General features: G+C 43.1%; 2 protein-coding genes and 1 long non-coding RNA gene across 5 annotated transcripts in view; 1 reads left to right on the top strand and 2 right to left on the bottom strand.

The window, feature by feature from the left end:
• Positions 1-3,354: 3,354 nt before the first annotated feature.
• Positions 3,355-17,540, bottom strand: CCDC77 (coiled-coil domain containing 77). The gene is made up of 11 exons (XM_052790605.1): positions 17,214-17,540; positions 15,557-15,773; positions 14,128-14,270; positions 12,594-12,690; positions 11,190-11,256; positions 10,320-10,414; positions 8,858-9,006; positions 8,267-8,510; positions 7,343-7,468; positions 7,105-7,257; positions 3,355-5,269 (listed from the first exon to the last, which is right to left on the bottom strand). Exons 1-11 carry the CDS (start codon positions 17,258-17,260, stop codon positions 5,123-5,125), a joined length of 1,485 nt encoding a protein of 494 aa, XP_052646565.1. The 5' UTR covers positions 17,261-17,540; the 3' UTR covers positions 3,355-5,122.
• A 1,401-nt stretch (positions 17,541-18,941) lies between these two features.
• On the bottom strand, positions 18,942-19,889 carry LOC128143415 (uncharacterized). Its single transcript, XR_008235747.1, has 2 exons — positions 19,118-19,889; positions 18,942-19,048 (listed from the first exon to the last, which is right to left on the bottom strand). It is a non-coding gene; the product is annotated as an uncharacterized LOC128143415 (long non-coding RNA).
• Positions 19,890-20,313: 424 nt separating this feature from the next.
• Positions 20,314-20,938, top strand: part of KDM5A (lysine demethylase 5A) — a 51,183-nt gene continuing 50,558 nt past the window's right edge. Inside the window, exon 1 of one of the 3 annotated variants that reach the window (XM_052790599.1) lies at positions 20,314-20,820. In XM_052790599.1, the coding sequence (XP_052646559.1) occupies positions 20,656-20,820 (165 nt within the window). In that variant the 5' untranslated portion in view covers positions 20,314-20,655. The remainder of the gene's footprint in view (positions 20,821-20,938) is intronic. The other 2 variants (XM_052790598.1, XM_052790600.1) reach the window with 2 other exon arrangements.

The following is a 20,938-nucleotide window of genomic DNA, read 5'->3' on the forward strand; positions in this document are numbered from 1 at the left end:
AATCCATGTTTTCAAATCTGACTGAAGTCTTGCCTAAATTTCCTCCTTCACCTGTCTTAAAAGTACCAGACTGTGCTCATCATCCTTATGTTTCAAGAAGTTCCAAAGATGTGCCACAGTCATTTTATTAAGGACGCTACAGAACACAAAGCTGAGCAGCTCTGCCTGTGACGACACAGAGCAGACTTCTAACTAACCAAGCTAGCACTGAAGAGGAAAAAAAACTGCTTTGCCAGACAGTTTAGAAGTGACTCTATACTCAGATAGTGTTTACAGTGAAAGAAAGGCAATTTGATCTCCAAATCAATACAGGAGAATCCAGCACATCCTGGGCATGCTTCACTAGAGTAAATCCAGAGCTTTTTATTCAAATTGAACCCATTCAACAATGAAACCCTTCATGCCTGCGTAGTTAATCATTGTCTTGCTTTAACATTGAAACACTTCTGTGTTGAAAGCCTCTCTGGCTTTTCTGAATAAAACCAAATAATCCATATTTACACATTTGTAATCTGTCCACAATCCAACAGCATCGCAATTCTTAAAACGTGCAATTTAGTCAGTATAAGTGAATAGTCAACCCCACTGATACTGTAAAACTGTATTTTTGGACCTTACTTGAAGGGCAGCCACTTCAATTCATATTCAGAGATGCCCTTTCTCCAAACAGTTCATTTGGTGTTAAATGGGAAATATCAGAAGTCCACCCCACTCTTCTCAAATACTTCAGTCATAGCAGAAATGTTTCCTGCTAGTGAGTTAAATTCCAGTTACCTCTGACTGCCTGTTTCAGACAGAAAGTCCTAAACTTTTGATGCAACGTAAGAATCAAAACAAACTTTGTTCTTTGTGCCTAAACCCTATGAATACAGCAGCCAAAAGGAATCATCGCAGCTTTCACCTCTCACACCTTCTAGACTGTATCCAAGCATGTTTTGGTACATAATCCCAGTCCACATGCTAAAAAACGTGTATACTTTTACAGCTAGACTTGCAAATTTAAGAATAACTGTTTAGGGAGTAAAGGGGATCTTTCTTATAATTCAAAGCAACCTGGGAATATAAAAGCAAAATATTGCTGAAAAATTAGAAAAAAAAATCCTAAAATGTCCCTTATATACAAATGACCTACGATGCCACTTTGAATGGGGACAAATGAGACATCTTTATTAGGATTTTGACTGAGCAGGCACAGATACATTCTAGTGTAGCAGAATTAAATGCGTTTGTGAGCTGTAATTAAAAGTCTGAACGACATAGCTTTTCATGAATATGAACACCTACCAGAACAGGGATGTTGCTCCCAGCTAGTCTCAGAAAAGTACTTAATTATCAAAGAATTACTTCCTGGCCTACATACAGAGACATCACAATTCCAGAATATTAGGCTGCCCACAGAATCCATCCATCCTGGTAAAACGTGCATGTTTCTGAATTGATACTACTACTTACATAAGCAATTCAAGTACAGCCATTGCATACAAGTATATACTATACTACTATTTAGATTTATTCTGACAGCTATCAGAACTGTGGCTACTGTTAATCTGCCTTTCTAAGTGCAGTGACAGTGTCCATTAATTTGGGAATTACTGCAAGTTGTGGTATAGGAAGATCATGAGGGAATTTTTTTGGTTTTTTTGCTTTTTGTTTTTTGGTTGGGTTTTTTTTTACCTTGTGTAACTTTGCTGTGTAGGATGAGCTGACACAGCATACATTCCTATAATTAAGGCAACTGCATGAGTGCTGAAAAACTCCTACAAATATTGCATATAAATAAATCATAGGTTTAAAGCCAAAAGGAACCTTTAAATGATTTCCTGTTAGTTCACATAATTATATTTCATTAAGTTCTAATGTGCCAAACCCAGTAACTTATTAAAACAAGCTACCTTCTCCAGAGGTGTAATCATTTTTTGATTTGAAAATAGAGGTGGAGAATTTGTTACCTCCACAAATAGTTTGTTATAATGAGGGAAAAAGCACAATCTTCCTGTTAAAAATGTGTGCTTTTTTTAATTAACTTCAGGTCTGGGCTACTGGTTCTTGCTCAGCCTATCTCTGCTAGGATATAGAGGCCTTTGGTAGTTTTTAATCTTCAAGATACGTGTATATTAATCAGTCTTCTTAATGCAATACAGTATGAGTTCTTGCACAACCTTTTCTCTTCTGCTGAATCATCTGTGGTTCTGTGCCTTACCCAATATTTCAACATCCTTTCTGAAATGTATGCATTCCTTCCTTACCTAAATAAGGCTACACCACAATAAAGTTTTTCCCTACTGCTCACTTTTCTCCTATTTATGCAAGAAACATTTTAGTGTCTTGGCTCACAGTAAGAACATTTGTCCAGTTCTAACCTTTAATCCTCTGCAGGATAGTCTCTGTATTCCTAGAATCAGCCATTTTGGAGATCTCTCAAATTCTGTGCTCCTACATACATAACCTGGCATTTAGTTGTATTGAAATGATACAAGTCACACGTTACTAACTTAAATTAGCAAAAAAAGTTAATCAGTCTTTGGAGTAAATGCCATTTTTTGCTTTCTACCCAAAAAGTGTGGAAGAAAATTGACTAATATAGGTCTTGGAACCTTTCCCAGGAAACCCTTTTGGAAATGCCAGTAATTCTTTACTGACATCTTAAAGGGTAGTTGTCAGTGGTAGGAAGCACTTGGGTCTTTAAGGCAGTTCTTGACTTGAAGGTCTACATTTCTTCTGGCAATATAAAGCAACATTTCAATTTCACATGATCACATGATGTCACACAGAAAGAGCATGTACAATACTTTGCACTTCCTGCCCTTGGACAAATACTCAAACTTCCAAATAATATGGATTTACAGATCAGCACTACCCCTCACCAGCAGATATATTAGGAATGTAGTCATTTTATTCTGTTCAGTCTTTTAAGTAATAAGGAATATCTGTAAGGAAGACAGGAAATTAAACATTTACATCCTTCTTCCCCCAATACTTCCTCCCAATCTTACAAACCTGAATGTCAAAGCCTACAGTCTTTATCCAGACACGCTTCAGGGCTTTCAAGTGAGGAAAATATGATTTCACAGGCAATTCTTTAGCTTGGAAGAGTTGAAAATAAACAGAAACCCATTTATTTCTATACGTTCAAGAGACCTTTTTGCTAGCTTCCCATCAGGTGAATTTAAGTAGATGGATCCTGCTGAATAAGTGGTTATGTAGCAATTTTCAGAAGCAGCCTTCCAGGACATGTGATAACTTTGATATCTTATCTTTAAACCAGTAGCATGTTATTTCACATACAAACTCACCTTAATTAGCTAGACTTATCTGAGAAAGTACTAGTCAACTAAGAAAGAGTGAGACTGAATGATGGATAGCATTATTTAATAACTTTCCTCAACTGTCCACATAGCATCAGCACCCAAGTTGTTCATGAATCAGTTTCTGAACAGTTCAGCATTTTCAGCTAAACTAATTGGTGCAACATACTTTAAAACAGCCTCTCCTAAGTTGTAGTAGTAGTTGAGCATTTACGTACAGACTACCAGCCACCCAACACTACAGTTTGTCTGTGATGAATTTGACGTTAAGAACACACACAGAATAAAAGCCACAGTACAGGACCATGAGGGAGAGACAGCAAGTTTGTCACAAAAAGGAAACACAATTGAAGTGGGCCTTGACTTCTTGAGCAAATTTCCCATCCTGCATTGCTTTAGCTGGTGCTATAAAAACAATTCTTTCTCCAAATCTTGACAGTACAAAAACATCTTTTGCATATCTACCTCTCCCAAACACAATGAGGAACTCCATGGCCACTACCATGTCCAAAAGAAACTGCCTGCTTTCACACACTAAATCCTTTTCAACAGGAAAGGAAGTGCTGGTAGCCTATAGGTGTATACTTCAGAAAGACATTATTCTGCTTCTGTCACATTTAACAAGGTACAGTAGGAAACAGAGGCACTGAAATCCTTTTCCCAACACAGATCTGCTCTCAGCCTACAAGGTGGACAAGATTTGCTGATGCTACAGTAAAAGCATGAATACCTGCAATTATAAAGTGGGCTGAAGCCATGCTGTAACCCTTTTCATGATTTCATCCGATTTCTAGAATTGTGATGTCCTGATGTCTGGTATGAAGATAATCATCATAGAGTTATATTTATCATGCAGCAACTAGGCACCTGCTCTGCCACCCCAATTTCAGTTACAGTTCAGTAGCAACAACTGCTGTAGCAAAAGCTGACCATGATTTGTTGGTACATAACCAAGATATTGTTTAAAGCTACAAAGATAGATAATATGGTGGTTAAGGAAGATACTAGATGCCTTTTATTATAGGCTTTCTCTGTGTGTTAAGATAAAATGGGAGGAAGGGGACGAGGTGACAACACTCGATAGTGTAGTATTTCCCTCCCCTCCAAACATTCAAAACAAGTGTAGATGTTGCTGGTTCTTGCAGATGAAGCTTCTATAACAGGTTATCTTTTTCCACCATATTAAATCAGTCAGGTTTGTCCCAATGAGGTTAGAACCAAGCAAAGGGAAGCCATTTTAAAATAGTTATACTGTCAAGGGGAGAGTCAGTTGTAAAACACTTTAGTATGTACTTTCTATACGTGGTCTTTTTCAAAGAAAATTTCCAGTTACATCCTGATGTGCCTAAGCGCCAAAACAGTAATCATTTAAACCATTTTAAAAGCTGCTTCTCACATAGGAAAAGGTCAGTCAAGCAATTCAGATCTTGAACTAGATCCTTCCGTGATTATTAATGTCATTATAACCATATATGTGGTTTATAATGTGCTCCAAATAAAGGTGAAGGCCAGTATACACTGACCCCTACCACAGATATGACGGTAAGATGAAGTCATAAGCATATTCCTGATATATCAGTCATCATGTACTTTCTATGTCAGTCTTATCAAGTGCCATCTCTCAGCAGAAACAGCAATATAATCTGGCATGTTAAGAACGGCTCATGTACAGTGTTATGACATTAACTGCAGATTTCCTCAAGCCTTCTGTCACTGAATGCCAGGAAGCAGACAGGCAGGAGCTGCTCTCACATATGACTATTCCAGCCTAGCAATGTCCCATTCCTAAAACTAGGATGCTAGCTAATACCTCAGCTTCAGCAGACCCGTAGTTCATTCTCTAAGCCATAGATTTTTGCTTTTAAGTTTTTTAGTTCTCCTTGAATTTTACGGGTTAGTCTGTTTCCTTGGCGGACCTCATGGAGAATTGCAAGATCCTGGTCTGGTCCAATATTCAGAGTCACCTAAAAAGGAAAAGAAAAACAAATTAAGAAAACAAAGCAGTACAGAATACAATTTAGAGAGTATTATGACGAGGATACGAGGGAGAGAATGCTAAAGGAGACCCTTTGTAGCTAGCAAAGAGGATGCTTAAGCTAATATCACTAGGCTAATACATATCACCAATAGAAAGGTGCTATAAAGAACAAAGCTTTCATACATTATGGTATTGTATTACTTGTGAGAAAGAAATCTGGATAGAATATAATCAAGTTTACCCATAACTTGTCAACTCTTTTCTAATTCCTGCATTATTTAGAGACCCACAAAAAAAGGCAAGTTAAATTACTTATCAGCTAACTTTTATGTGGTTCTAAGTACCTCACCTGATATGATGACATTTTGTCATCTTTTGCTACTAGAACTAGAGGTGGTTTAACAGCTGTGGCCAACCTGCTGCCTTCTGAACGGCATACAATTCAAGAGCAGTTCAAGTACAATGCCTAGTCTTAGGCCATGCCATATGGCCCATACTGAGCCGAACAAAGGCTACTGGATAATCAGAATTCCTCATGGCAAGCTAGCCAGGGCTGCCATTTCCTGTCACCCTGGAACTGGATAGATAGCATGCCAGCCCAGTCACTTTCAACAGCAGAGCAGCACAGCCTTGGAAGCTGCTCTCAAAGCCCTCTTTTCTCTCGACCCTTTAGGGCATCTCATTGTCATCATGTAGTTCTTGGTCAAAGACTTTAATATGCAAATCAGAAAATTTAGTCATCTGTAGTCATTTTGACCTCAAGTGATGAGAAGGATTTAAAGATCACTCTGAAGACTTCTAGCAAGTATTTTGCTCCTCTGCCCTCTTGTGGTTAAAAGTGTAAAGAAATTAAGAATACAATTAAGAGGACAATCACAGTTACAAAACATACAGGTCTGTAGTAAAGGTATCATAGGCAATTTTTCCCCCATTCACATATGCTGTTTAGTCCTTAAAGAATAAAGTTTAAAAACTCACAGCCCAAGAAAAAAAACAGAAAAAAAACCCAAACAAAAAAACCCCAACACAAAAACAAACAAAAAATTTAAGTAATTAGGGAAGACAAGTGCATTAGTCTAACTAAACTGAACTGTGCGCCAAAAGTACAGAAAACAAATGAATTGGTGGCACTGCCAGACTTCTGAAGGAGAGTCAGTTGAACAAAAACTATGCCTAGATCAACCTCCTAAGCATATCTTAGATAAATATCTCATCCTAAACTCCAAGCAACATCAAGGCTGTGACTTCCCTTCTAAGCTGTTCTGATGTTCATCTACATATCTGGAAGGTACTAGAGAGTACACAGCTTCAAGTTCCAGCCATTGTTTCTGCAGTGATTTTGGCAGAGTTACAACTGAGATATTAACAAAAGAATAAATAGAATATTCACAATACTTAAGTCAATGATCTACCTCTTACTGGAACAAAACCAAACACTATGGCCCCCAGAAAGAAAACCAATCAGCATTTTCTTTGCAGGATATACTTCTGAAACAAACTACTTAGCTGTCTCAAAATTGCAAGGCAGTAAAGTGAGCTACAGGCATCAGATAAGAACTCTCAGAGTTGCAACAAAAATACACAGCTAATGTATAATCAGGACAGTTCCTGGCAAGCTTGATGCCTGATTAACAAAGACAAATTTTTTTTGCTTCATAAAATACATAAGAGGGCAAGTTTTTTCAAATATTAATATCTAAAGGAACACTTAGGAAAAAAATTATTTCCTTAACTCTAGGGAAATACTGCATTTAAATACTGAGAATACACCTCTATAGGGTAAGCTCATAATAGTCTGCCTCAGAAATGCTTAGCAATTACCATAAAAAGCTGTTTCTCTACATCTTTCAACTTCTGCCGAAGCTGTTTAATGTCATTCTTGAAGCCTTCCACTTCCATATTACGACGTTTTTCCAAGGCTTCATATCGCTGAGTCATCAGCTTCAGGCGCTTCCCCATCTTTTCTGAGCGTTCCTATGGAGATGAAAACTCAATAGGGTATACAAAATAAAACCTGCAAGATCATCACACAGCTAGCAGATGATTACAGACTAATTACCTTAAAGAGTTCTCTGCCAACATCTCCCTCCTCACGAATCCTAGCCAGCTCACCTTCCAGGGTGACACACTGCTCTCTATACATGTTTGATAGGCGCTGTTCCTGCATTAGCTGTTCTTGCAGTGACTAGGACATAGGAGGAACAGAAAGAATCAACTCAAAAGCCAGTGCTCACAAAATTTCAACTGCTCTGGAAAAGCAAGTGTGATAGATTGACAATATGACAGGCAAATAAAAATTAACAACTGGAGCTACAGCTAAGGAGATAACCAGGTAAGGACAATATTCTAAACCCACTTCCATTACCAAAACCTTTTCATTAGATTATCGGTTCTGCCTGACTGCTCATCATCAAAGGACTCTCTCCTCTTCCCCTTAAAAATAATATTCAACTAATGCTGTAATTCTGCTTTTCACAGCTGCTTGCCCAGTACTGCATTTCATTCAGTAGTAGATGAAAACAATTCCCTATTACTTGTTTACTTTCCAATTCCTTATTGCCTGTTTACCCACTTCAAATCTCCCAACTTCTCACTGGAAATATACCTGAAGTGGAAATAAAATCCTGACTACCGTAGAAGAGCTGGGGGACATCAACTGAAAGGACTTATTCTCCCCCAACAGCAGCAAGGAACATATAGACACTGCATTCTAAGTCCATTAGCTGAGACCATTTACACTAAAAGAAAGGCATGTGCAACAAGCAGGTTAAGAACTGTTGGCCCACATATCGCACAGCTTGCAGAAGTAGGGAATTGTCCCGGGCATAAAAGAAACTGACAGTGAAGTGCTACCATAAGTCATGGGAAGCCACTACAGCTTTGAAACAGCGGCTAGCTACTGCCTATCTAGGCAAAACCCAGATGCTTCCAATTTTCTAGTCGAAAACTGTTAGAGCCTCTACCTAGAACAAAAACAAATTACCTTTATTTCTCTGCTGTGGAGTTTCCAAGCTCCATCATCTGCTCGAAGCATCTTCTTGGTACCTCTCTGCTTCTTCTCTCTTCCTGGCTCCCTACTGATAGTAAGCTGATCCAGATCTTTGTCAAGTTTCCTCAGCAGACTGTCCTTCTCTGCCATCCATGCTTTCTCATTGGCTCGGGCATCAAACTTGAGCCGAAGAAAGTCACGGGTACTCTCATATAAGAGATTTTGGGTCTTATGGAGTCTGTAAAAAGGGATCGCAGTGGAGTTAATTAACTTCTTTCCTAGTTCCTACCTTAATTTCCTCAGTCATCATTGCAAGTTGGAAGAAGCATGGAAGAAAAAGATAGGTGTTTTCCTAACGAGTTTAGCTCTTCTTATCTAATGAAAGAAGTGATATTCTTCCAATGTGAAATAGGATTTTTAATATGTAGATTACTCCATCTTCTTCCACACACACTACCAAAGAGATGGCTCATAATGTGCTTTTCTGCCTGCTGCAGGAAGCAACATACTGAAAGCCAAAATATTTCTATTGTTCCCCTCTCTTCTCATCTCATGACTACATCATGGTTATTCTCTCACACTCACTTATCTGTTATAGTTTTGATCTTGTCCTGGTCCCTCTGATGCTGGAGCTGGGCTTCCTCCATGTGAATCCGCCTGTCCTCTAGTAGTGCCTCAACCTGTTCCTTGGATAATCGTGTCTGTTCTTCTATCTGAGCTTGCAGGGCCTCCACCTGAATAAGCAAAAAACACATTACTGAATAAGACCTCACAGCACCTCTGCTCCTGTCCTTGCAAGTCTCTTAAATTCCAAGATTCAGATCAAAGACTCTACCCCATAATACCTTTGAGAGTTCTAATGTCTCAAATTTTTATTTTTGTTTTAATGCTAAGTATTTCAAGCAGCTAAAACATTTTAAGAAAAAAATCATGCTAAAGGCAAGACAGGCATATTATAAGCAGCAACAATAGATTGAAGATATTGGAAAGATTTAAATTGCACAAAGGATGTGACAAATCCTTTGGAATATGCAGAGACACTTCTGTCCCTGTGCTACCATCTTCCGATGAAATGGTAATATAAAAAACCCCTAAATTCTAGGAAGGCAGCAAGTCACATATCCTGAACAAAAGAAATTACTCAACCAGAATGAATTACTAAATGTAAACAAGATGAGTGAAGGAGAGGGATGCAAAGAATCTTGATCTAGGGCACATAGTCAGGGAGACAAATTGGAACAAGTAATTGAAAAATGTGCATCTGGCCTATGTGTAAGAAACTATCTGAAGAAACTTTGCACGTATTTAGATTGCTTATTTTTATGACAATTTTGTATAATGCTCTTGCTCCAGAATAAATGTTGTTAGACAGCTAACTGGCTACTAGGTCAGTCACCACTGCCCTCGAACAACAACAACAAAACTTTAAAAAAAAAAAAAAAAATCTATCTGCTGTACAAGTTTGCTCTTTAATTTGCTTTTCTTGACTCATACTTCCTCATGCTTTACACACAGCGTCTGGTATCTTCCCCAATTCATGATTCTGTACATTTTATCTTTCATTCTGTCATGCTGTCTACACCCTATCTTTCGCTGAAGTCTAGCAAAGGGAACATGTCATTGTACTAGTGCATCTTATCAGGGCTGCCCAATTCCATCTCAGACACATTGCTTTTGTCAGACTTCCACAAAATATCCAACCCTGCAGGTCTTCTGTGTGTTTAATGTAAATTCATAGGAACAATCAAATTACAGGAGATAATATCAATTACACCTTCCGTATTTAAGGGCAACATATTCCAGTTGACATTACTGGAACATCTACTTATGTAAAGCTTCCAGAATCAGATGCAAGTTCTTAAATCTAAGCTTACATTCATTGCAAAGAAACAGCTAAGTAAACAGATGGAAAGTGGGAATCCATAGTAAGACGTGGGGACTGATAAAATTGGTATGTCTACATCTTATCTAAGCAGACAGCATATTTGTCTATCATAATTTCTTGGACAGCCAGGAATTATGTCCATCACTTAGCAAATGTTTTTACCTGAAGTAGAAGTGTTTGATTATCTCTCTGATATCTCTCAGGACCTTCTGGTTTCTCTCCTTTTGCTGCTGGTTTTGAAGTGCTCCTCTTGGTGCCTATTGCAGAAATTTAACAGAAGTAGAAAAGGGTTTTCCAATCTACCTGCAGTATCTTTCCAAGCACGAAATATTTTAAGTTCTGGCAGGCCTACAAGAACAGGAAAAAAACTTGCCACTGCTGCAGTCACAAGGACTTCTAGCAGGGCTAGCTGGAAGAAAAGAGTTTCAGAACTTATGGTGATCCTATACCTTTATCCCACACTATCACACCACAATATTTAGGCAACCTACTAATTTTCTTGGCATATATAGAAAGCAAACTTAAATTTTCTTAAATAAATGATGAAGAGGCAGATGACACAGTTGCACAAGCATGAAGCCTTGAATGAGTTTTGAGTGTTAGCTAATTTCAGTCAATTTGGAAGAGGCAGTGCTTTCAAAAGAGAAAATCAGTAAGTAGGCATACAGACCCACACTGCTGTCTACACTAAAGGCAGGCAGAACCGCACACCTTGGAATGTCTGTGGCTAAGGGTGCCTGTCCAGTTGGTACCTGCATAGTTCCATAACAGCCATTCCACAGTCATACTAGCCTCTTTCTTAGCTGAGCAGATCATGGACATGAGAGCCAGCTCAGGTTATTTTAAAAGATTTCGAAGGGAAGCCAAGAGTACTGAATATATACGTGTATGTACACATGGATACATTTAGGGAGCTTAATGGAGGTATACTAAAGTATTCACAGTAAGGAATTATTTCAGTATACCAGACACAAACACACAGAGAAATAAGTATCAATAGCTGAGCTGCTGTTCATCAGCTTGGTGTGGTACCTGTTCTAGAAGTATCATTTTGTTCATGTGACTCTCTGGATTTAGCTGGCCTTTGCAGAACAGTAACCTACAGAAACAAGATTAGATATCTGCGCTGAACATCTGACTTCTCCAAAGTTGCAATGGTCAAGAACAAATCTTAAAGAGTAAAATGAAATATCCAAAAGAACAGCATTACCTTACTTCTACCACAAGACAAGGAAGACATTCACAAGTGTAATGTCTGTGTTGAAAAGTTTCCTTTATCATGGCTGAGTTTTGCCATTTCTGCCTTTATTTTTTTCACTGAAAGGTAACTGGAAAGTAATCCTGCCTTTGCTGGCTTCATTAGGATGAAAGTCAGCACCCTCTACAGGAAAAGGAGCATTTTGGGGACAGAGAGAAGAGGAGGAAGGTGAAGATGAAGATTATGTTATTTCCTCCTTTCATGCTCCTTCTTGCCTTAGCAAGACAGAGAAACATGAAGCTTGATTTATCAGCACATTCACTCAAGCTACTGAACAAGCCTGGAATAAAAGCTAACCAATAAAACTATTGAAACAACCCAACTGTTGAACTGAAACCCACTTAACAAAAATGGAAGGCCATGAGGGAGCGGGTTATAACCCCAATTCTTATCTTGAGGTTGATGCTATATAATAGGCCTAATTTTAGAGCTACCCTGTATCAGGGAATTTTAAAGCTTCTGCAAGATTTTTTAACTGCTTGAGCAGTGCAGAACAACCACAAACAATGCAGCATATTTCAGCCTCTTTCTGTGCCTTAATCCAAGATAAATCCTATATTCCATCATAGTCTCTGTATGTCCAAATCATTTGTGATTCATGACTTTAAGTAGGTTCAACTACACTGCACTTCATATGCACTGCCATTTAATCAATTTGACATTATTTCTGAAATATGCAATACAATATTGCCTAGAGGGGATGGCTCTTCTGCAGTCTCTCGCCCAGGAAACTACTGCAGCAACTTCAACACAGCTTTAGTCTTTACCGAGGCCCTAAGAGATAGGCACTCTGAGATAGCTGATCTTCAAACACCGCACCTGGTCATTTTCTGCACTTCCTTTTTTTCTTTTTCTCTTTGTGGTATTCTCTCCAACTTCTCAATGACCATTTGCCAGATGGCTTTCAGACTCCCATCTGACATTTAGGAGGCTGATCTGGAAGTATGCTTTGAAGGTATAAGGGGACTGATGCTAAGAGGACCTACTTCCAGTGTGCTACTTATCTGTCAGCAGCTATACTAAAACCTGATGTTGCTACAGAGCTACAAATACCTCCTGCTTTGGGCTCATTTAGCAACTTTTGATTTGCGGGACAGATCTGGTCTGTGGTCAGCCTCTGGGGTACGGGTCTTCAAGTTACAATCAAAAGCAGAGTTCTACAGACAAATGGAACTTGCCTTATGTGGAGGCTCCTTGTGAAAATATGTAACTTCTCCTCTGTCTGTTCCCACTAAAGCCAGGAGATGTTGAATTTTTTTTCTATCCTCCAGTTCCCTGGAATTCAAGGAAAGTGGTCAGCACATTGCTATTTTTAAGTACATCAAGACATTGTGGAACACTGTCTTTCTAGTTTACTTGTTAATGCTTACAAGTTTTCCAAGCTATTGCAGTTCTTGAGAATACTGCCTGAAAAACAAACTCCCAAAGACATTACTGATGTTGCCAATACAATAAGAACACCACCAATTCCGCTGGCACTGGGGAGCATTGCTCTTTTCAAATATGATACTACATAGGCTGATACAGCAATAGCACGTGGTGGTAAAGAATTTGCATTCCAGAGTTATGAACTACCTAAAATCCTTTCAGATACTTCATTCAACAGATTGTAAGTGTCCATTGCTTTTAAAGCAAACTACATTAAGGGCTATATCAGAGATTCCCCTGCAGCCCATGGTGAAGACCATGGTGAGGCAGGCTGTCCCCCTGCAGACCATGGAGGTCCACAGTGGAGCAGATATCCACCTGCAGCCTGTGGAGGACCCCACACCAGAGCAGGTGGATGCCCGAAGGAGGCTGTGACCCCATGGGAAGCCTGTGCTGGAGCAGGCTCCTGGCAGGACCTGTGGACCCATGGAGAAAGGAGCCCACGCTGGAGCAGGTTTGCTGGCAGGACTTGTGACCCTGCAGGGGAGCCATGCTGGTACGATGTCTGTTCCTGAAGGACTGCACCCCGTAGAAAGGACCCACAGTGGAGAAGTTCGTGAAGGACTGTCTCCCGTGGGTGGGACCCCACAATGGAGCAGGGGAAGAGAGCGAGGAGGAAGCAGCGGCAGAGACAGCATGGGATGAACTGACTGCAACCCCCATTCCCCATCCCCCTGTGTCGCTCAGTGGGAGGAGGTAGAAAATTTGGGAGTGAAGTTGAGCTTGGGAAGAAAGGGGGATGGCAGTAAGGTGTTTCAAGATTTGTTTTTATTTCTCATTATCCTACTCTGATTTGATTGGTAATAAATGAATTTCCCCAAGTCAAGTCTGTTTTGCCCGTGATGGTAATTGGTGAATGATCTCTCCCTGTCCTGATCTTGACCCACAAGACTTTTGTTGTAGTTTTTCTCTCTCTGCCCAGCTGAGAAGGGAAGTGATAGAGCAGCTTGGTGGGCACCTGGCATCCAGTCAAGGTCAACCCACCACAGTCTGCTTAAATCAGAACCTCCATATTCAAACTGGCAACTCACAATTCAAATCTGAATATGTTCAACTTCTGCTCTTGCTTCTACTATCGGAATAGGAGGAATAATAAGTGGAAACATATTTAGCAGCCCAACAGATCGCATCCCACCTCCAAGATTGGTACAATTTCATAGGAGCCCTCCCTGGGAAGCATGGCATAGGTGCTTCTCTGAAGACTCCAGATCTGGATGAGAATTAGAACATAATGCATGCAATTGCTACTGCCAGTGACCCAGCCCACCAGCTAAGACAGCACACCTGATTTTCAGCCGGTCATTCTCTGAGTAAAGACGAAGGACGTGTTCCCTCTCCTGGAAGAGGTAGACTTGCATATCACTCAAAGCCTTTTGCAACTCCACAATCTCCTCTTCTCGCTGATGTACTTCCCATTGCAATTTGTGCTAGGTAGAAAGAAGGAGGTACTTGAAATGATACAGAGCATTGGGCAACACTTAGAAACTTCAAACTGCTTGGGCCCCGAGCCTGTAACTGGTATTGAGCAACTGCCAGTTCGAGTGAATTATTTCATTCTCTTACAAAATTCAGCCAGATGAGGGCAGTATTGAAAAATTATTAAAAAACGTTTCAATGGGGAGTTCAGAGCCCTGAAAATCATTGTCACTATGCAACAGTCAAATAAGGACTAAGCTAGGATCTCCAGTTTCCAGTGGTCGCACTTCTGCACTGGCGGTCAGTGTGGCACAGGTATGGGGAGTCTGATGTCAACAAAAACCTAGCAAAGCCTCTGTAATAGCACTTACCCTTAAAAGAAATTGCTGAAGAATAAACATTAAAATATGGGTATGGTTTAGTAGTAAGAAATCTGGCTAGTTACTAGGTTCCATTAATGATTTTCTACCTGGTGCAGAAAACTAACAAACCTTCCAGAAAACCATCCCTGTAGGAGAGAAGACACTATTTTGGAACCTGCCCCTCTTTTTCCCATATGTTGAATGAAAGTAAGTTGTACGCCACACATTTCCCGAGGGCTTTCAGGCTGCTTCAAGCGTGGCCAGTACTTGAGGAGGCACCTCAATCACCTCAGAAGTGATCGTTCTATTCCCAAAGTGCCATTCACAATTACAAATATGACTGCTAGACAGATGTATGCTGTAAGGCATATCAGCGCACTGAATATCTTACAGATATTCTCTAAGATTTCTTCCTCTTAAAAGGCTTTTTTTTTTTTTTTTAGGTTTTGGAGATTCTTTTAAATTCGTATTTATTTGCTGTGTAGTATACTGCTTAATAGCCTACAGCCAAGCTTATGAATTCCACTGCAGTAAATACAAATTACATCTGTATCTCAAAGCCCATTAAATTTGGACAAAAGAGCACTCAATTCTTCACTGTGAGAAACAAGGGAAAGAAGTTGGACAAAATGGGAACTGAACATCTAAACTCAGGCTTTAATTTTAAAAAAACAGAAACAAACAACCCACTGTGAAGATATAACCAAACTATAATAATTTAAGAATAGAAGAATATCCTCCAGGCATGTTTGTTTGCTTTGACAGAGGACAGACAGCTAGATTTTACAATCAAACCCTGAAATCAACTTCTTAGCTTAGTTCTACCACGTTACTGGTAAATCTTAAGACCATCTGTGCTGAGTTTTAAACTGAAGAAAAATATTAAGTTTTTGTAAGGATACATAGTCCATCATAATTCAAAAACTTTTCCTAACCTGCTCATCATATGTTTCTTTGTATCTCTCCAGCCTTTTCACCAAATCCTCATGTTCCTCATCAAAGTCATCAATCTTCTTGCGGTAGTATTCCAGCAGCTCCCGGGAGGGCCGGAGAAAGGCCAAGCGCTCATTGATTGAAGGGAGAGGAGTAAAGTCCTGCTGACTCGGAGACTGAGAACTAGCATATCTGGATGAGACATGGGGGGTTGCAAGCCTGGACAGAAACAGTTTCTAATGACATGTAAGATTCAGACAATAAAATGAAAAAACCTTTCTAAAATAGTTAAAAAAAGATTTTCAATTTTAACTCAGATTCAATTTCAAACACAGATTAGCTTGTCTGTGCTCCGGGTATTAACAGGAGATCACGGCATTTTGGAGAACCAAAAGCTTTGATATAGAACAGCTTGCAGGCTTACTATACTGTGGAGATGGGGCCAACTGATGGAAAAGGGAGAAAGAAAAATGTTACTGAAGGAGAGTCTCATAGATTATTTGGGGAGAGTGAATGCGAAAGGAAGAGGAGGAAAGAAAAGAAGGAGAAAACAAAGGCGACAAAAAGTCCATTGTTGTGCAATTAGAAGCAGCAGCCACTGTGAGATAAACAGGAAGACATAATCTGTGATGGAATCACTATCTGATATCCAGAGAGAAAAACACTTTCAGAAGAAAGACTGTCGAATAAACACAATAATTCAGGTTAGCTGATGCACCAGCTGCCAGAATTTAAGGTGTAGGTCTAGGAATCTACATGCTTTCCTTTCTGGTGTACTTGATGGTGTTATCCACATCGCTTGTTCACCCTTGATAGTGAAATAGAAGCTCCCAAGTTCTTGAATCTTATGTTGAGGTACTAGATGGAAAGCATGTCAATATAACATAAGTCAAACCAAGAATAAGTATGTGTAATTACATATCTGATTTTTCTTTTAAACAATTTTTACTGCATTCAAACAGTTAATCTGCTCAAACAAGCACCAAATTTGCAAATAGAGCTGCACACAGAGTTCAAAATTCCCTTGGGAAGTGTTCTTTTCGTTATTTATGTTGATCTGACAAACACTTTTTTTTTTTTTAACAATACCATGAGTAACAGAATTACAGCTAAGAAGCCTCTTTACTAAAGATCTGCTTAACAAAAACACAGTCCAGAATCTGATTCTGGAGCCAGTGCCAGAACTTTGATCATAAAATGATCTGTCAGGTAACACTGAGGCAGCGGTGACCTTTAAGGACCAGCTCACCAAAGCTGCTTAGATCAGAACCCCAACGTGCTACATCCGTGAAAACACACCAAGCTCCTTAACTCCTGGCACTGTAGGAAAGTATTAAATGCACAATAACACGATCAATTAACGTAGGAACTCTCCCTCTAGCTGCGCCCAGAAATGCCTTAAAAAACACACTTGGAAAAATAAATAACAGCAAGAGAAGAAAGCAGGTAACATAGGCACAAGGTGAATAGTTTATTACTGAACTAAGGAACAGTAGAAACGGAAAGGCCTAAGGACAGGGAAGCACAGCAGGTACAAGAGCAGACAAAACGGTGCCTTCCGTTAAGCCTGGCTACCGGACAGAACGGGAAGAGCTGCGGGGCCAGAGCCCCCAGAGCAGTTTCGGCGCGGGGTGACTGCGGAGGCAGCCCCCACACTACCTTCTGGAGCGAGGGGAGCTCCCCGGAGAGCAGTCCGTCGCGCTCATGGCGCCCCTGAGGAAGGGCCGGGCTGACGGCGGGTAGGGGACAGAAGCTTCCAGCCGGGGCTCAGCCGGGCCGCCTGCGGCGCCGGGTGCCCCGGGAAGCTGGCGGAGGTGGGGGTGCCCGGCGGAAACACAAGCTAAGGCGCGTCGCAGGCCCCGCTGGGAACGGCCATAGGGGCCCTGGGGAACCCCCTACCGAACAACCCAGGGACGAGCTCCCGAGGCAGCGCGGGAGGGGGCCGGCACCACCCGCCGCCGCCGCCTCACGGGCCTCTACCGCCAGAGGCCCCCAACGGCGAAACAACCGCCGCCGCTGGCCCTCCACAACTCAAACGGCGAAGCAACCCGCCGCCCGCCGCCTCCTCCAATCACGGGCAGCCTTCCAGGCGGCGCTGACCGCCTCTACCAATCAGCGCTCGCGACACGGGCGGCAGGCGCTCCGCGCCGGCGCCTCCGGGAGTTGTAGTCCTTGGCGTGGGGCCGGCGGGGCGCTTACTTGGGGAAGAAAGATGGGGTCTGGGCTGAGTTACCCCGTCTTTGTGATGGCGGGGCTTAGGGCTCCGAGCAGAAGAAAGGCAGCCTACAGTGGGGACTCATGTCGTCGGCAGCGTCACACAAACCACCCGAACACCCGTCTGTCTTCGAAAATGGACTGAACGAAACGCGGGGGTTGTGAAGCAGTCACCGGTTCGAATTCTGGCTGAATATCCACGTGTATTGTTTAGATGCTTTTTAGCCTCTTCGTCCCCACATGTGTCTTCCCATACCCAGCAGTGCTTAGTATTCTTCTCACAATTTGTGCAGTACGCTAATTTACTACTAATTTTCCTAATTTACTTACTAAGTGTGCTGGAAAAAAACCTGCATGCTAAAAAGCCAGCTTTTTTTCTTAACCATTTCTTTAAAGAAATGGACTTCCTGTATTTAAAAAAAAAAAGATCTAGGCTTACTTACAAAACTATGAGGTCCTTCATCCAATCAATTTTCTCAATAAAGAGAGGAAAGAGGAGGGTAGATCATTTTCTGGGCAAAGTCTAGAAGAAAGGCTGCTATTATCCTTGGTTAGGCTAGCTGCTCTCTCCATTTCTCATAAAGCAGTGCAATATATTGTACAAGGGGCTGAAGTCTTCTCTCGGGGAAGTGATAAATGCTTCCAGATAACCAAGAAGAATAAGGATTGATGTGGGGTACACAAGTTCCAGCGTGGCCCAGTGTATCAGAGGCCCCCAAACTGGAGGAGGTAACTGAGAAAAGCGTAAAATTCTGTTTCAAAAAGGGTATCTTGCAGAACAGATAAAATGAAAAAATGCCCCCTCATGGGTTATTTGGGATTTTTAGCTTTTTACTTTGTTAGGAAAACCCGCATCCTTCCCAGCAGCGCCTTCCAGAGCCCTCCACGACCCTAAACATACCAACACAAAGCCAAAACAACCTTGAACGGTCTAGAAGGACATCAGCAGAAGACTGGTTCTCAAAACAAAGCTTTTGCATGGATTAGGTGCTTTCTAGCATGGAGTTTTTTCCCTCTAGTACTCCTGGCTAAATTGCTGCTTATCTTGGAAATCAGGTTTGTTGGTTCTGATTCTCCTGTTGGGAATACAATATACATACAGATACATTTCCTCAAACAAATCTGGTACAGCTCATCAGAAGAGAGACACAACCAAATCATAAACGAAAAAAATGGCAGGAGTATGTAGAAATATAATTTCTCGATACTGCTAAGGAAACATCTGCACTCCACATGCTTTTACCGTCATAAATGTATTAAGCATCCATGTCAGGAACCCCCTGCAAAATAACAACACAATAACAATTGGTAAATTCATTCAATGTTTTGTAAGATCAGTTTGCTCTTACGTGTAACTTTTGTCAAAATTAGCTATTCGCATTGGAGCCATTTGTTTCCCGTATGTAAAATGTGGGTGACGCCTCTTCAGTCTGGCAGGGAAGCTATGCAGATAAACGTATTTGCCTGTCTGAAGCTGATCTTGCAAGCCTCATGGTTAACGGGAGGAGGAACTTAACTTTTTCTGAGACTGAAATAGTGCACCAGGACCAAGGCTGGAATACACAGTAATAAAGTGAGATGGGGAGTATGGTGAACGCTGAAGGCAGGGTTCTGGTTAAAAAAACCCCCAACATGCAGTTCTTTTTGGAAAACCCAAGTTGTAATGGATAGGTGAAAGAGGTACCGTGCAAGTCCCAACTTGTGACTACTTCACTTTGGAAATAAAAGATTCTGTATGGGGAGGAGATCAGCAGAGTATCTGTCTATAGGTAACGCGGGGGGCGGGGGTAGCTCGTGGAGTACTTCGCGCAACCTTGTTATCAATCACTGACCGGGCTTCTGAGATCTTAATGGAGAAGCAGCGAGAGGGACGCTCTGGGCCAGCGATGGTGGAGGTGCCAGCAGAAACGTGCACTGACTGCCGTTAGCACCGGCTCATTTTGATTACGCTCAAGAGCTGCCCCAACAGCAGCCTCGCAGGGCCACAAGCGCAGGCCCTGACGGCGGCCGCCCCCAGCGCCGCGGCGCTGACGGCCCAGTTTCTGCAGAAGTGAAAAAACAGAAGATAAGAACCCGCGCAAGACACTGGGCGCCAGCGGCCGGCAGACGCGGTCCGAGGACTCGGGCTGCCCGGCTCCCCTGGCCCTGAGGGAGGGCAGGCCGCCCCCGACCCCTCCTGCTCCCCGTCCCCAACGGCCGCCGCGGGGCGGGGCCTGCGCGAGGGGGGGGGGCTCCCGGCCCTCCTCCTGACGTCCGGCTCAGACAATGGGCGAAACGGCCCTTCAGCACCGGAAGTGAATGGCTCGAGTTTCGTCGCACATTCCTCCGCGGCGGAAGTGGACCGGACCCGCCCGTCTGGTCCCCCCCCTCCGACACCCGCTGTAGCGTGTCCGGAGGGGCTGCGGGCGGAGCAGTTTCGCTCTCGGTTCTGCCGGAGGCGCGTCTCCGGGGGCGGTGGGGCCGGGGGGCGGCCGGCTCCTCGGCGCTGGGAGCCGCCTCGCCAGAAGGGTGGCGGAGGGACTACTTTTTGGATCGGAAGGCAACGGCGGCCCCTCCTTCCGGGGGAGGGCTCAAAGCGTGCCGCGTAACTTCCGGCGAGCTGAAACGCGAGCGAGAGGGGCTCGGCGCGGGGGGAGGCAGCCCTGGGGACGGGACGACGACACTCGGCAGCAGCTGCCCCCGCCGCCCCGCACGGCCGCCCCGCCACGCCCCGCCCCCCCCCGGTGGCCGCCCCGCCCGGCAGCCGCCGCCGGAGGATGCGCCTCGGCCACCGGCCCAGCCCCGCCGGCCGCCCCTGAGGGCCCCCCCCCGGCCGCACCTCTCCGCCCTGCCCCGCCGCGGCCCTCGGTGCGCTCCCCAGCGTCGGCGGCGCTCTCCCCCTTCGGCCATGTCGGGGGGCGGTGGGTCGCGCTATGCGGCCGAGTTCGTGCCCCCGCCCGAGTGCCCCGTGTTTGAGCCCAGCTGGGAGGAGTTCAGCGACCCGCTCGGCTTCATCGGCCGCATCCGCGGTCTGGCCGAGAAAACCGGCATCTGCAAGATCCGGCCCCCCAAGGTACCGCCGGCCTGGGGCCTGGGGCGGGGGACCGGGCTGGGCCCGGGGGGGGGCCGGGAGGTCTGAGCGGGCCCGGGGTCTCGGTGGCGGAGCGGTGGACGCGGGCACCCGGGGAGCC

The sequence above is a fragment of the Harpia harpyja genome, chromosome 6 (genome assembly GCF_026419915.1).
Source record: "Harpia harpyja isolate bHarHar1 chromosome 6, bHarHar1 primary haplotype, whole genome shotgun sequence".
In the NCBI taxonomy this organism is placed as follows: Eukaryota; Metazoa; Chordata; class Aves; order Accipitriformes; family Accipitridae; genus Harpia; species Harpia harpyja.